The sequence below is a fragment of the Corylus avellana genome, chromosome ca4, assembly GCF_901000735.1.
Source record: "Corylus avellana chromosome ca4, CavTom2PMs-1.0".
Classification (NCBI taxonomy): Eukaryota; Viridiplantae; Streptophyta; class Magnoliopsida; order Fagales; family Betulaceae; genus Corylus; species Corylus avellana.
The window spans coordinates 36,429,532-36,444,993 of NC_081544.1; the positions used below are offsets into that span (position 1 = coordinate 36,429,532).

General features: G+C 35.0%; 2 protein-coding genes across 3 annotated transcripts; one reads left to right on the forward strand and one right to left on the reverse strand.

The window, feature by feature from the left end:
- The first annotated feature begins 6,837 nt into the window (after positions 1 to 6,837).
- On the forward strand, positions 6,838 to 9,072 carry LOC132177728 (uncharacterized). Its single transcript, XM_059590168.1, has 2 exons — positions 6,838 to 7,274; positions 7,932 to 9,072. Exons 1-2 carry the CDS (start codon positions 6,894 to 6,896, stop codon positions 8,835 to 8,837), a joined length of 1,287 nt encoding a protein of 428 aa, XP_059446151.1. The 5' UTR covers positions 6,838 to 6,893; the 3' UTR covers positions 8,838 to 9,072.
- Positions 9,073 to 9,606: 534 nt separating this feature from the next.
- LOC132179137 (trihelix transcription factor ASR3) lies at positions 9,607 to 11,648 on the reverse strand. 2 transcript variants are annotated; one of them, XR_009439886.1, is made up of 4 exons: positions 10,750 to 11,648; positions 10,460 to 10,501; positions 9,763 to 10,158; positions 9,607 to 9,667 (listed from the first exon to the last, which is right to left on the reverse strand). XR_009439886.1 is itself a non-coding variant. In XM_059591782.1 (3 exons), the coding sequence occupies exons 1-3, from the start codon at positions 11,435 to 11,437 to the stop codon at positions 9,881 to 9,883; spliced, it is 1,008 nt and encodes a 335-aa protein (XP_059447765.1). In that variant the 5' UTR covers positions 11,438 to 11,648; the 3' UTR covers positions 9,607 to 9,880. The 2 variants fall into 2 exon arrangements, 1 of the variants encoding a protein (XP_059447765.1); XM_059591782.1 differs by having other exon boundaries at positions 9,607 to 10,158.
- Positions 11,649 to 15,462: the final 3,814 nt, after the last annotated feature.

Below are 15,462 nucleotides of genomic sequence, written 5' to 3' on the forward strand. Positions count from 1 at the left end.
CATAAGAGTTTTTTTTATTCGGAAAGTATATATATATGTTTTTTTATTTTTTGCCTTTTTCAAATTTTTATAGATATATTTTTGTTTTTTTGAGAATTTTTGTGGGTATTTTGTTTTTTTAGTAGTAAAATATGGACATTATAACCCAAGTAGATCGGTATAAACATTATGGTAGACATGCAAATAGGGCCGTAGATTGAGGAGTAATGCTACAAGTCCGTCTTATGTTTCTATTGAGTCCTTAAAAAAATGATGTGGCTATTAAAATTACTATTTGACTTGTGATTAATTATTATTAGATTTTGATCAAATGATAATTTTAATAGTCACATCATTCTTTAAGAGACTCAAGAGGGACACAAGATGGACTTCTAAAATTACTATAGATTGAGGTAGATAAATGTAGTTTTTATTTTTTATTTTATAAAATATAACTTAATTGAACTTATAAATTAAAACAATATAAATATATAATATTAACGTTTCACTTCAAAGCACTTTAGATATAATATATAGAATTAAGCTTTTAGATTAAGATATTATTCAATATGTTATGATGAGGCTCTACTTGAGAAATCTTTAGACATTTATCTCCAAAGAAATAATATCAAAATTGATGTTGATATACAACAATATTTTAACATGATTTTACTTGTATAAAGTTAGATCATTGGACGTGTTGAGATGACAGAATCCATGATAAATATATTCCTCAATTGGAGTGAAATAAATAAATAAATCAGAAAATCCATGACAAACCAGCTCGTTAAGCATACATAGATTTTTTTTTTTTTTAGCAATATAAATGAATTAGTTAATTCCTTCTAACAATGATTCATTTTTAAAATTGTAAAATTACTTAGATTTAAGTCGTTATTTATATCGAACAACTCGAAAGAATGCTACTTATTAAAAGTGTAGCATGTTGTTGATGAAAATTGAGTACATTTTTGTTAAATTATTGTGTCTATGTTGTAGAAAAACTTTGAGCTAAAAGTTATCTTTTAATTTTGTAAAGAATAACGGTCTCTTCAAAAGTGAAGAATCAAATTTTGAAGAGGAAAATTATTTTTAACCGTAATATATATATATAACGAAAATGTCTTAATTCACATAATTTTAAAATTTACGATTTCAAACAAAATTATAAAGATCATGTCCTACTTGATTACTTATCCCTCACCCATTTGTTAGAGAATATGTGCGTGAGTTTGTCCCGCATTTCTGTCTTTGTCTTTCCTCTCTGTATTATTATTTTTGTAATATTATTATTCAGCATTATGTATTTTTACACCATTTTCTATGAGTAGGATAATTGGAAATATGTATATCAAGGACATATTATGTGAGATTAAGAGTCTAAAATTGCGTTTGAAAAATATAATTTTTAAGTCAAAAAAAGTTTTTAGGCAAAAGTTTAAATCAAACTTTTGTTTAAAAGCTCTTTTTGGCAATTTTTAAGTTTTTTGGACCATTAAAAGTGCATTTAATTTTTTACCAAACCGGTATTTTTTTCTTCAAACAAACATTTTTAGTGTTAAAAGCATTTTTAAACTCTTCAAACGCAACCTTAAACGGGTTTTTAAAGTTATATTTCCAACGAGTTTTATGGAAGCGCGCGTGGTGATTGTAACTAAATCCGAGAGATGCTTCTGTCACGCCTAGTAAACACTTCTGTGGTGGGGCCCAACTAGAATTTCCCTCCATTTCCTTGTCATACACGACCAGACAAGGTGGCCACCAGCCCGTTAGTAAAAAACTATCGTGTTTGTTTGATAACGTGTTTCGTAGTATTTTTGGTTTTTTATTTGAAAATTTTGTTTGACTAAATATAAATGTGAAAATTATTTTTATATTTTTAAGAAAATTATGTGTTAGTATTTTATTTGAAGAAGAGAAAATAAAAATTAAAAACAACAATTTTAAAAAATAGAGTTATAAGTTTCAGGCTCAATTTAAAAAAAATAAATTAAAAATTAAAGCAACCAAACTAATTAACATTTACCGCCATACCAAATGAAAAAAGCAGGATTCACCTATTTTCTTCGAAATGAAAAGAAAAAATAAAAACAATCTTCCAAGTTGGACATGCCTTATTGCCTGTCCCACGCACCTCAGTCCCTTGACAACGCCTATCGGTCAGGCATAATGGGCCATGCCATCATAGCTAATTTGCTGTTTAGGTTGTGTCATTGCGCAAGCAACAACTGTAAGGAAGATTCTTTTTTTTTTGGTAGGAACTGAAAAAAGATATAATATATCTAACTAACATTCTTAATATTAAAAAAAAAAAAGAAAAAAAGAAAAAAGGGGAGTGGGGAAGACCGCAAAAGAACTATAGAAATAACAGATCAACTTCTGAAAGAAACACCTTCCTTAAAAACTATGATCAACTAAACATGCAGAAAGTTCCTGCGCGAATTATATAACATGCATGTTGACGATTCCAGAATCACGGAGAAAACACAAACTACGAAGATCTCCCTTTTCTCACATCATGATCACACCACTTGTATACATATTCCCTGTGAATGCCATTCATTTCCTTTTATGAGTATATATGTATGTATTGAAATAAGAGCCGCCATTGAATTTCTTTAAGAGATATATAGATATTGTAGCTATATATCAATTTGGCACATATAGCTTTTCACACCGACTAGCAATTTTTGTTGGGGAAAGGGGATAAAAGAAGGATTAAAGAAAGGAGTTATATAGGAGAGATGAAGAAGAGGGATCGGGGGCTTTGTGGATTAGATGGAAAGTGGAAAAGAAAGAGCTGAGAGAAGAACGCTTTAATACTTTATGATGACGACTATGGCCTATATTGTTTACTTTTTTGACTGTTTGCATATCGTTTTTCTTTTCTCTATTCTTTCAACTTGCTAGGTGAAGCCTTTGCCTTTTAGGGGGACATGTGTTGTTATTTCTAAAGTGGGAATCATTTATCTAAAATCGCATCTACTACTACGTACAAGTACCACCACCTACATATACTATAATTATTGATTCTCTTGGTTATTCACATTTTACTCCACGGAGACCAATTTGACAATTTGACAATTTTTTCAATTTGTAGTTGACGTAAGTTGTATAGGTACAATGTCTCAAGAATGAGACACTACTCATTTAAGTTTTACAATATTAATTAAATGATTAAATTTATTATTTTTAAAATACTTAATTATAATGTGCAACAAGGCTTAATAGGCTCAACCAAATGCCCATTGGCCTCAAGTAGTAGACCCAACCCTAGTCTAAAACCCGAGCTCACCAAGCAGCGCGCATTAGAATCCCTCCCTTAACTTGCACTCCAAATGGAAATGAACTACCAGAAATCAAGATTCTCCTAATTATTGACCTACCAATTAAAGGATATGCAAAAAAAGGAAAGTAACCATAAACCATTGACAGTCTTTTCTTTAAGAAAAGTCAACTACGAGCCTTAAAAGACTTGTCTTTTAGAATGTACTCAATAAATAAGGAAGGCCGATGAATCAAAGCGAATAAGAAAATGAAATCACCACATTCAATGATTAATCTGGTGTCTGCTTGCATGAGCCTTGAAAGAAAAGCCAACCACGAGCCTTAAAAGACTTGCTTTCTGGAACCTGCTCAATAAATAAGCAAGGCTGATGAATCGGAAGGAATAAGAAAATGAAATCACCACATTCAATGATTGATTCGGTGTCTCTCCACACTTGCCTTACATTGTTTATTCATCTTATTCTTAAATTTACTGTCACTAATTTAAACATCAAGGGTAGTTCCGTTGTCACCATTAACAAGTCACTCTAACCCTTAACTGTTTTGCAGGTCTATGATATTTGAAGTTTGACATGCGCGGTTACTTTATCAACAATTCTTTCGGTTTGAATTTTTGAGAAAATTGTTAATTTACTGTAGTAGAGGTTCGACCAACATCTCCATTATTCACCGAGTTACAATTGATACAACTCAATTTGTGATAAAGTTAGAAAAGACAAATTACCATTTCATAGAGTAATCAAAAACTTGGAAATTCCCACCAACTCTAAAGCAATAATTAACCACCTTGGTAGAACTTGGAATATTACTTTGGAATCTTTTGGTACCACAAGCCCGACAGACGTTCCAGAGAGCAGAAACAGTGCAGAGTCCATAATCCATTGATGAAAGTTGAAACTACACAGAAGGTAGCTGGGGACGGATCTTTGGCAAGAGCCTCACCTAACCAATAGAGAATTGAAGATTCACTCTCAATTATGAACTTTCAGCATCCAACATGTTTCTGTGAATGAGTTTTTATGTGCCTATTTGTTGGAACAAATTTTTATAACAATCTGATCGAGCAACAAATATAATTACTGAATCTGGGTATGAGATTGCGCATTCATATATATCATATCAGTTGGAATTTTGTATGTCTCAAAGCATAAGCACAAGTCAATTGACAACACGTGCGACGCATTAACTGACAACCAAGACCTTGAATATGTAGACTAGAAAAGCATAATGATCGAGATGTGCAAATTAGAATAAACTAATCAGCGTGAGAAAGAGAAAAGAAAAGAGGAAACCAAAGGGCCGACAGACAGGGACCCCTCGTATGAACGAGGAACTAAAGTAACAACATTTCTATCGCTTTTCCTCTTATGATCAAAGAAGTTGCTTGCTTTTTTTTAATTCAACCTCATAATTCCCGCTTCACCCGGCAGTACAAGATGGTTATTCAAGCTGCTTTTAACACTCAAGCTACCAGCTTTGACTGAAATGTGGCCATGTTTACTAAAAAAAAAATTTGTTTCTTGTTTTTTGTTTTTGTTTTTTCAAGACAAATGCATTAACAAATACTTCAAAATATAACACACTCTAAAAACATAAAAAACAAATACTTTTATTACGAATCTAATTGTTTTACATGATTTAATTACAATCTTAATTAAACTCTTGAACATGGCCACTCTCAAGGATCGCCTTTGTTTTGTTTTTTTTGAACAAAAAAAAACTATTGGCCAGAGTGAATTCTACCTAAAGTTTAGATCGTTTGGTATCAAAGTTAGCTCCAATGTGGAGTATAAGATTGAATGATTTGCAAATTGTGTGGTTGAGTCACAAAGGGGTGACCTAGCTATAAATGTCTTGGTGCTATGTGTGATTAGCATAGTATTAAATTATTAACTATTGATAGATTAGTGGAGTTACTAAAAGAGGGAGGATTACGAGTGGGTCAATATCGATAGAATGGATCAACATGGATGCTACAAAGTGTAGTGGTATTTTACCATTTTAAGTGATGTCCTATATAGCTTAAGTGTAATATTAACCATTTATAAGTTTTTAGACACCCTCTCCTTATAAGCTGACTTTTAAGATAAATTCTACATGAGATTTGTATAAGATTTTCACATTTATGTCACATAAAAATAATTAAAAAAAAAAAAACACATTAACAAAGATATTTGTTAATTCGTTACTCGTTATCTTCAAGTCCATAAAGGCCCGTCTCAAATTGCACTATTGCCAAGTTTGGCAGACGGACCAAGTATAACTCAATTGCCATCTTGTGAGTCTTAGTTTATGGATCAAGAGTGCAATATGCAAATTTAAAGTATTAAAAACTTAATCGCAGCCATGTGATTTGAAGATGGTGGTGATGATTGATGATCATTTATAATAATAATAATAATAATTAAAACAATGTGACCAAAAGTAGCAGCCTAGCTCGTGTCCTCATGATTTGCTACCCTAGGAGAACGAATGTGGGTTAGCAAACACTAGCTCTCTTCAAAACTAATCCAACATTAGCTCTCTTCAAAGCTAATCCAATTAATAGGGATTAAGACCTTTTAAAATTTTAAGGTGATTCCATGATAGATCAAAGACTCTTAGTAATTGCTTTAAAATTAAATTATTCAAATATTGTTACCTCAATATTTACCGCATAGGTGAGATACAATGAGTTAATGAAAAATTAAGATATTCTTAAGGTGATAAATTCTATGGCAAGATCTATATCATTTAATTACAAAATAATGATAAAGATTTGAAGAACTCTACCGCGTAACATTATCTTAGGAAATCTATAAGATTTTAATAAAACTAATTATCAATACACTTTTCAATCAATTTGCTGATTTTTCAAATTATTAGTACTAGCTCAATTTGCTGATTTTTTTTTTTTTTTTTGCTGTTAAAAAAGTACTAACTCATAACCCGCGCTATGCACGGGATTCTCTTCATTGTAATTTAATTAAAAAAAATTAATGTATTTTCATTGTATTTTTTATTATAGGTTGTAAAATATATATATATATATATTAAAAATCGATTTTTAGAAACCGGTTCAATCTCACGCACTCTTTGAAAGGAAATAATAAAAGGAAAAATCATGTGTTAATAAAGAGAGAGATCATAAAGAAATTATTAAAAACCGGTTCAATCTCAAAGAGCACATTCAATTATTAATATTATGAGTAAAAAACCCGGTTTATTATTTAAAAAAAAAAAGATTTCACGCCACATTTCGCAATTCTAAGAAGAGTTTTGGCTATTTTGTATATATATATATATATATGATGATTTCATTTTGTTTAATATTCCAGTCTTAACTGTCTTTTTGTTAATTCTCACCACAGGCGTGGACTCACTGGACTGCACAGTCTGCACCAACCAATCTGGGCTAAAACTACACCAAGCTCATGCCCATTCTCATCCTGGGCCAGTATAAAACATATAAGAGGCCTGATCCCATCCCAAACAAAACCTACTAAGCCCAAAAAGTGCGGCCCAAAATTTAAATGACCACAACACCCCGCAGAAACCAGAAAATATCCCAAAAGGCGGTTCCTCTGCCAATCTGCTTTGTCTAAAGAATCACACACGCACACCGAAGAAAAAACCCTCGAATTCTAATGGCGTCTTCAGAATCTATGGACGATAGCTTCCGAGTCCGAGTCGAGAAGGTCTTCGGATCCCTCGCGCCGTCAAAGTCTCCGGCTCTGCAGTCTTCGCCGTGGTCCCTCACCGACGACGAGGTCGAGCGGAGAGAGTGGAGGCGGGGCACGGACACCTCCGATCGCGACGACACGCCGTGCTCGTCTGCGTTCGACGAGTTTTTCAAGAAGGACGAGAAGGCTTCGTGGAGGAAGCTTCGCAGAGCGCGCCAAGAAGATCTCGATGATCTCGACGACGGCGATGAACAGTCGGACCGGTCGTTTGGAGGAAACGAAGGCGACAGAGATGCATGGGAAATCAGATCTTCGATTGGCTTGGACCCCACTCTCGACCGCGAGGTAATTGTATTTGTTAATTGTTATTTATATAACTTATATATATTTTTGCACAAATCTATCTTTGCTCTTTTTTTTTTGGTAAGCCCTTAGGTGGCAAAATCTGAACCATTTAATTAGGATTCAAAATAAACAAATGTGTTATATACGCACATATAATATGTAACGAGGTTCAACATTGTTGTGATTCATGAATTGTCCAACATGCTTGCTTAATTGTTTGAGGAGCTATAAGATTAAACGAAATCCATAACAATGAAGTGATGGTAATGAGCTTACTTTTTATGTAGTTCGAGGGAAATGCTATGGATGATGTGAAAGATTGATAACAGTAATTAATAGAAATGGGATTCAAATCTTTTGATTATCGATGCTCCGTGGTTTTCTGACGTGAGCATTCTATTCATATGGAGTGACATTGATGTTAAGTGGGGGGGAAAGCCATAGACATTGTCGATCTTGTCGTAGCATAGTGGTGAGAGCATTTCAAAAATAGTGGAATGAAGGGATGGTTGATGAGTTGGAGTTGTTTCAATTTGAGTGTTTACTGAACAGAGGAACATAATTTGTTCACACGTAGGTTACTTTTTCGTCTACTTGTGCTTTGCTAGTGGAGGCTGACTCTTTGTGTTTCTTCTATTTGACTGGAACTGGCTGCAGGAAGAGGAAGATGAATATGACAAAGTGGCTATTGGCAGAGAAAATGCCGGTGATCGCTTGTTTATGAGTGATGTTACTGATCATGGGTCATATTTAAACTCTCACAATGTTCTTTCCAATCCATCACACGGTACTGCTAAAGACCCACGTGAAAATCGCTTGGCTGCAAGAATTCGGCTGAAAGAAGACGAAGTTGAAGCCCAAAATTACACTTTCGGTCATGTTCATAACGCAGAAGTTAAGGGACAGCGAGTAGAAGCATCTAAAGACTGTAATCAACCGAGGCCTATTTTAAAGAGGAAGGACAATAATGCAGTTTCCAGGTCACAAAAACGTGTCAGGTTTGACCCTAGTTGTAGATACGGTTCTGAAGAAGCGATAGAAAAGTCTGAGGGTGCCCCCGTGATGGAGGCTACAGTTTCAGATGATGGATCTCAGATGGTCCAAAATGCTTCTAGGGTTCCAGATTATCTACTTAATCCTTCCAAGTATACGTACTATAGTTTTGATTCAACAAGTGAGATTGATGAAGAATCTAATGCTCAAGCATGTATGGACTCCCTTAATCTAGTGAAAGAGTTAAAGCTGCCAGATTCGGGGTTAGAGCCAGCAGATTCTTCAGCTGATCTGCCAAAGTCAGTGATATTCATTCCGAAGAAAAAGTCTAGTGATGCCAAAGCAGTAAGTGATAGCGCTGTGTTAAAGCAAAATAAGGAAGAAAATCATAAGCAATCCTTGCACAGAACGGACTTTTCTTCAGGAATTGCTGCTGGGGAAGCCCAATATGAAGTTAGTGCAATGGCGGAGGATGAAACAGAAACAAATGCAGCAGATAGAAGCGCTGGTTTCCAAAGACCTGGTCGGAAGTATAGGACAAAATCAAGGTCAGATGACCTTGACTCTTGATGTTCTTCTGAAGTTTCAGACAGGCTCAAGTAATGGTACATGTTAGATTTCTTACAGAAATCTCATGGTATCATTTGGACATTTTTTTATCACTTGGTAACTCATTGTCTTTCTTATTATATATTCACCTTATCTTCTCCAGGTCACTATACATATAATATGCTCACCATGGTTACATTTGAGCTCCGATTGCCCTTGATGAGTTAATGTGGTAAAAACCAAAATCTTATTGTTAGTTTTCCCATGTATGGGCTAGTCATGCTTTCTAGTGATCCTCTGGATACTACATTGGTTTGAAAAGTTGAATTGCACCCGTTGTATCATGTCACCAATGTTAAAATCATACAGGGGGGAATATTTATGACATGCTATCTGTTAACCATAAGAATAAGCTACGGGTTACATGAATTTCAATTGCTTTGATGAGAATTTTCAGTAGAAATTTCTCTTCATTTTTCAATTTCTCTGATTTTTGTTTTGTCAAAAATTCTATCAAATTGGGGCTTCCTCCATTCTTTTTCCTCTTGGTAATAATATTTTCTTCTAACCATTTATCACACCAATGTATATAAACATAAGTTTTGAGTCTCATTTCCAGATGCCAACTTATCATGCATGAGGAAGGTCACATCAGTAGTCCATAGGCCCAATATGATAAAATGAAGCAATACTTCAGATCATGCAGCTTGTTATATTCAATATACTGTACAAAAACCGAAACAATCACGGGATAATCCATATAAAACTGGAGGTATATAACAGAAAAGCAGCAGAAATGTGGTACTCGTCGCTGAAATTTCTATAACCAATATCTGTATATGGAACCTATACTGCAATAATAAGCCACAAAAGTGGCAAATCAAGAAGATTTATATAGAAAGAAATGAAAAAAAAAAGAAAAAAAGAAGGGATTTGAATGGCATACTGGATGTCATCTAGAGATAAATAATTGAATCTTATCCTCCAATTCTTGGGCCTCCGCTATTATCTATGGGTGTTGGAGAGAACTTCATTATGTACACTGTATTCAGGTTCCCCTTCCGCTACAACTTATCTGCAATTCTTCCTAAAGCATCCGCAAGCTTATTAAGAACACCAATCAAGCTATTGACATCATCTTTCCGCTGTTCACGATCCAGTTGGAAATTCGCATTCTGAGCTTCAAGTTGGGCGGTCAGCATTTTCCCATTCCTTTCCAGCACATCAACCAACTGATTCTGCATACCAATTGGTTCCTCGTCTTCTTCGGTTGCTAACCTTTTCCGCTTACGACCGTCTTGAGAAGCAGATCCCATCTCAGGCTGTTTCTCGTTTGTTGATCCTGCAGACGAGCAAGAGTGAATAAAAACACAAGATAACCAATGGTATTGGACGGCATAATTTGAACAGCTTTTGGCTTAAACTCATTGAAATGGTTCTCAAATAACTCAGATGATGATTACTGTACAGTGGGTCTACAAATAATCCTACAATTAATTAATTAATTAATTAACTTGTGCACTTTCAAGCTAACTTATGGACAAGTGAAGCCTGTAATTGCAAGTGAATTTGAGTGGGACTGAAGTTTGTTCTACAAAGTCAACATTTGTTAGCCATTAACCAATTAAGAGCTTCTTCTTTACCTTGACCCTGACAGCCTCGTGGTGCTGGTTGATACTGCTTCTCTGCCAAACAAAGAAACCAAAATCATGACAATTATCCACGATAAATATTACATACCAAAACCGTAACAAAAAGAAGATATAGGGAGAGACTAAAAAGGGTAAAAATATATATATATATATAAATTAAAAAAAAAAAAATGGTTTTATCAATAAAAGAACCAAAAACAAAACTATTCGTTCAGGATGGGGATCCAAACCCACTTGAGATTCAGACCGCCCCAAACAAAGCCCAACAATCTTCAATTTACCTGAAATTGGCATAGGAGCAGGAACCGTAGTATCCTTCGTCTTCTCGGGGCTCCGACCCGATTCCTCCTGCTCGAAATCAGAGAACAACCCGTCCTCCGCTGCGGTGGCCCGCCCACTATCGAACATCGCGCCCCCCTCCTCCGTATTCTCCGACGCAGGAGCCGGACCCGAAGCGAGAGCCAAAGCCAGGCCCGGAGCCTCCGGGGCAGCGGGCGACCCGGAATCCAAGATATCATAAACCTCCTTGTCGAAAAACCCCGGCAACCTCCTTTCCCTCCTCAGGTCGTTCCTCATCACCCAAAACGACTCAGTTTCGTCCTTCACCTGAGACTCCCATTCCTTGATCTTCTTGAAGTCTCCGGCCAGATTGCTCCACCGCTTCCGGCACTGGACCGGCCCCCGGTTCACCCCGTGCCTCTTGCAGTACGAAGAGACCGAGGCCCACTTGGGCTCCACCTGGCCCGACCCGAACGCCAACCCGGAGGTCCGTCCACGCCTCGCCCGGGTCTCCGCGACCCGTTTTCCCTGTATGAGCACCAGAATCTCCTGCCTCGTCCACCGGGGGAGCCTCGGCGTTTTGTCGCCGTCGACGGAGGTGGGCCTGGCGTCGACGCCGTTACTCGCGCCATCCGTCTCGCCGTCAACGCCGTTTTGAGCGAGGCTTATTAGGTGCTGCTCCAAAGCCATGGTAAACGCAAAAAAAGGAAAAAGAAAAACGGGATTTTCAAAGACACGTGACTTAACTAAACGAATCTTTGGAAGTAACGGCGTTTTGTGGGGAGGGATCCGTTACGGCGTTTAAAGGGAGACAGAGGGAGAGAGAGAGAGAGAGAGCTCCGTAATGAAGAGAGGTGGGGAGAGATAGGAAAGAAAGAAAGAAGAGAGGGAGGGACTAAGGGAGGGATGGAGGGAGAGAAAAAGGAGAGGTGTGCTGTGGATTTTGTTTTAGTATATTTACTGGCTTAATACTATTCGGCTATTGACCCTTAACCCCTGATTAGGGTTTTTTTGATATAATTTATTAGGGTTATTATCTTTTAATCCTCCATTAAATGGGATTTTCTTCCTCGTTTTGGACATGATATATTAAAACCCAAATTCATAATCTAATTAAAATACCTTTGTTGAGCACAAAACCATGTAAGGTCATTTTCTTTTGGATTATAATTTTGGTTTATAGCATTTTTTTCGGCTACCTTTTTTTCCGGGTATATTCACATATACTTTTCTCATGGCGATGTTTGGTCAATTTGTTAATATTCGAAATTTGAAACGTTCAAAGGGTAGTGTGATTTTGATATTGGATATTTTGTTTGTGTTGTGATAATAAATAAAAAGATGCCGTTGAATATTATAATCCAAGTATTAACTTGTTTCTCCAAATCGTGGTTAGTCACAAACCAGGGTGTGTCAGACTTAAACCAAGTTGATAAGGGCATCCTACCCTACCACTAAGTAAAAATTTTCTCCACCTCTGCTTTCCTTCTCAACCTCTCTTATCCCATTGAATCATTTCCTCTAATCTTTGCTTAATGGCTAATGCTTATGGATGGCCCTTTCCATTAAAGCCACTTTTTTCTTGTTTGGACTTTGCCCAAATTATTGATGAGGGTACCACTGCTCTCCCTAGCATATAAAAACATCAACATCCCAAGGCACAACAAATCCCTTTTTTTTTTTCTTTTTTTTTTTCTTGGGTTTTCTCTCTCCCTCTCTCTCTCTCTCTCTCTCTCTGAGGCTCTAAATTTCTTGTTAATAATTAGCCCAAAGTTTGATTATAATAATATTTGGCCAAGGTTTATTATATCCTAATCGGAAGGTTACAAAGATGACTTTGGAAGCACATGTGTCATGAGGGGTTTGTGACTTGAGGGGTTAGTACGGGGTCATATTCTCCTTGTGATCCGGTGGGGACCGAGGTGTGATGCCATATCGTCTGGGCTTTGCCAAATCTTATTTACACTTCTTCAGTTTTTTTTCTTTTTTCTTTAATTGTTATTAACCTTGTATGATCTAGACTTCAATAATTTGTTCTAATACCATTATCATTTATTTTAAAATATTAAATTAATAAAAATTGTAAATTTAATTATTTAATTAATATGTTAACAACCTCTCTTAAGTAGACTCTACCATGTATCTATATTTATGAATATTACTTTCTTTTTTTTTTAATTAAAAGAGGGGGGAGGGGCGACCAGTGTAGATTTCCCCCCCTGGGCGTGACCATAGGGGCCCCCCCTCGCCATGGAATGTCCGGTTTGAACCATAGCTACTGCCTAAGCGGCGAGCCCGTCACCACAGCCCCACAAAGGTGCGAGTTGGTAAAGCCCAGAGTTGAGCACGCACTACTACCGCAAGCGGGTTCTTTATATATATATTTGTTGACATGTCTGCACAAGAGGGAGGAGGAGAGATTTGAATTAGTGACCTCCGCTTCATAAAGCGTGGTCCACAGCCGATTGAGCTACCCATTGTGGACACTTTCACTTTATAATTTTAGTAGTTTTGGATGTTCACAAAATCTTATGAATTTTGATTAAATTATATGTTAGTCATTATTTCTAGTTGATTTTTTTTTTTTTTACATAATAATTAACAAAAACCTAACGATTCAGCACATCCGGTCTTTTGATTGTTATGTTGGTTTTAGAAGTAAACCTCGTCCAAAAAGCTTTATCTAGGTCAAGTTGTAAGATCAACTATAAAATTTATTATGCAATATTTCTAAAAGAATTTTCTTTATTTTATAAATTTTTTTTTTAAAAAAAAAATGTTACAAAATAGGGTATTTCTAAATGGAAGAAGAATAGGAGACCCATTAAGAAAACTAACATAAGGTGAGAAGAAGCCACCTTAACTAACAAATGTGCTAAAAAATTAACACTTTCAAAAAACTTTCAAAAGGCAAGAGAAAATGAAAGAGTTGAAACCCACACCAAAGTGGTCTTCTATAGGATCATGACACATACATTTTAACTTTTAAGTAACATATCTATTTTCTTAAAAATCACTAACCTCAATTAAGGTAGAGGTAGTGATGTTTTAGGTCATTAGCTATAGGGAGAAAAAATCATCACACCTGTACAAATTAACGACTAAACTCATCACATGTGTACCCAACACTAAAGGGTTATTGACCTCTATATTTACCATCATATTTTCTACAAGCATGCTACTATCACATTCCATTTTAAGGTTCAAAATATTAAATTACCACTTCTTAAACTCATAGAAAATGTTTGATCAAATCATTTAAGGGTAGAGTCTACATATCCCCTCAAACTACCATGCAATTGACAATGTCTCTCCTCTCAAACTACCATAATTTGTCAATGTCCCCCTTAATGACGAAAATACCCTTAAAATAAAAATTTTAAAAAAAAAACTAAAAAAAAAAAATCAGGGTATGGAATTTAATTATTTTTTTTTTTCAAATTTATTGGAATATTTTTTGCCTTATTGAAAAAAATTTATAGTCATTTTTGTCTTTTTGTTAGCTTTGAGGGAGTATGTGGACTTTTTCCAATAATTTAATTCATATTTAAGCATCCTTCCTCACATATGAGCTCAAACTTTCTTTTAATAAGTGGGACCCAATATATGAAATATTTAATTAAAATTGAAGGCATGGAAACAAGATTTAAATCTATGATATTTGCTCTAATACTATGTTAAATTATTAATAGTCCAAAAAGCTCAAACTCATAGGAAATAGTTTAATTATTTAAGTAATATTAGGAACACAATGTTTATTTAAAAATTAACATTTAAATTATATAAACACAATGTTTGAAATTTCTGTTTTTTTTTTTTTTCTTCTTCTTCTTCTTTATATTCGAAACTTCTAATGGTTATTACAGAAATAGTAATGTCATATGTAGGACTCGTGTCTTTCTTTTATCCTCATAAATATGGTGTAACTTTTAAAATTTTCATTAATTCAAAATTCAATAATAATTCATTACTCTTATAAAAATTCAAAGTACATATATTGTTAGTCAACTGCTATAAAATGGCAATTTTGTCTATATTTTTAAAAGAACATAATGAATGTCTTACACACTAGAATCTAGATGGCTAAGATATTTGCATTATTACAAGATTATAAACTTCTATATTCATCCGATTTTCAATATATATATATATTCCTCCTTGTCTGTAAGGGTTACTTTAGGAATTGATGGGGGGCTAAGATTATAAATCCCTTGGGCTGATTGGTTTGGTGAAAGAAAAAAGAGTAATGATATAATAAAGAGATTATTTAGAAAAAAAAAAAAATTATAATTATTATTATAATAATTAGGCAGCTTACATCATAGCAAATACATGCAACCGATGAAGTGTCTTCTAGCTAGTAAGCAAAAGAACACCTACCCACGCCACGCATGGCCTTCAATGTTGTTTTCTACTTAAAAACATTTTTCAAATGCTGAAGTAGGTGTCGATAATAAGAAAGAGCCAACTTCGTTCGTAGTCACCAGGAGCCCTACATTTGAGGAAGAGGTGATATATATATACGGGTTCCGTTAAAAAAAGAGTCAGCTTTCGTATTCTGATTGTGCTTTCCGTAACTCCGTTTGACAACTGTGACGGCAAAAGCTACTGAGTTGCACGCGCCTCCAAAGAATTATGTGCTAATATTTTAAGGGAATTATGATATGAAAATCACCCTTTTTTTTTTTAATAAATTTTTTATGTTTGCACAAGAA

Coding starts and splice junctions, on each gene's coding strand:
- LOC132177728 (XM_059590168.1), top strand. CDS start 6,894: ATGGCGTCTTCAGAATCTATGGACGATAGCTTCCGAGTCCGAGTCGAG. Junction 7,275..7,931: donor ACCCCACTCTCGACCGCGAG/GTAATTGTATTT, acceptor AACTGGCTGCAG/GAAGAGGAAGATGAATATGA.
- LOC132179137 (XM_059591782.1), bottom strand. CDS start 11,437: ATGGCTTTGGAGCAGCACCTAATAAGCCTCGCTCAAAACGGCGTTGAC. Junction 10,502..10,749: donor TGCTCCTATGCCAATTTCAG/GTAAATTGAAGA, acceptor TTTGTTTGGCAG/AGAAGCAGTATCAACCAGCA. Junction 10,159..10,459: donor ACGAGGCTGTCAGGGTCAAG/GTAAAGAAGAAG, acceptor GCTCGTCTGCAG/GATCAACAAACGAGAAACAG.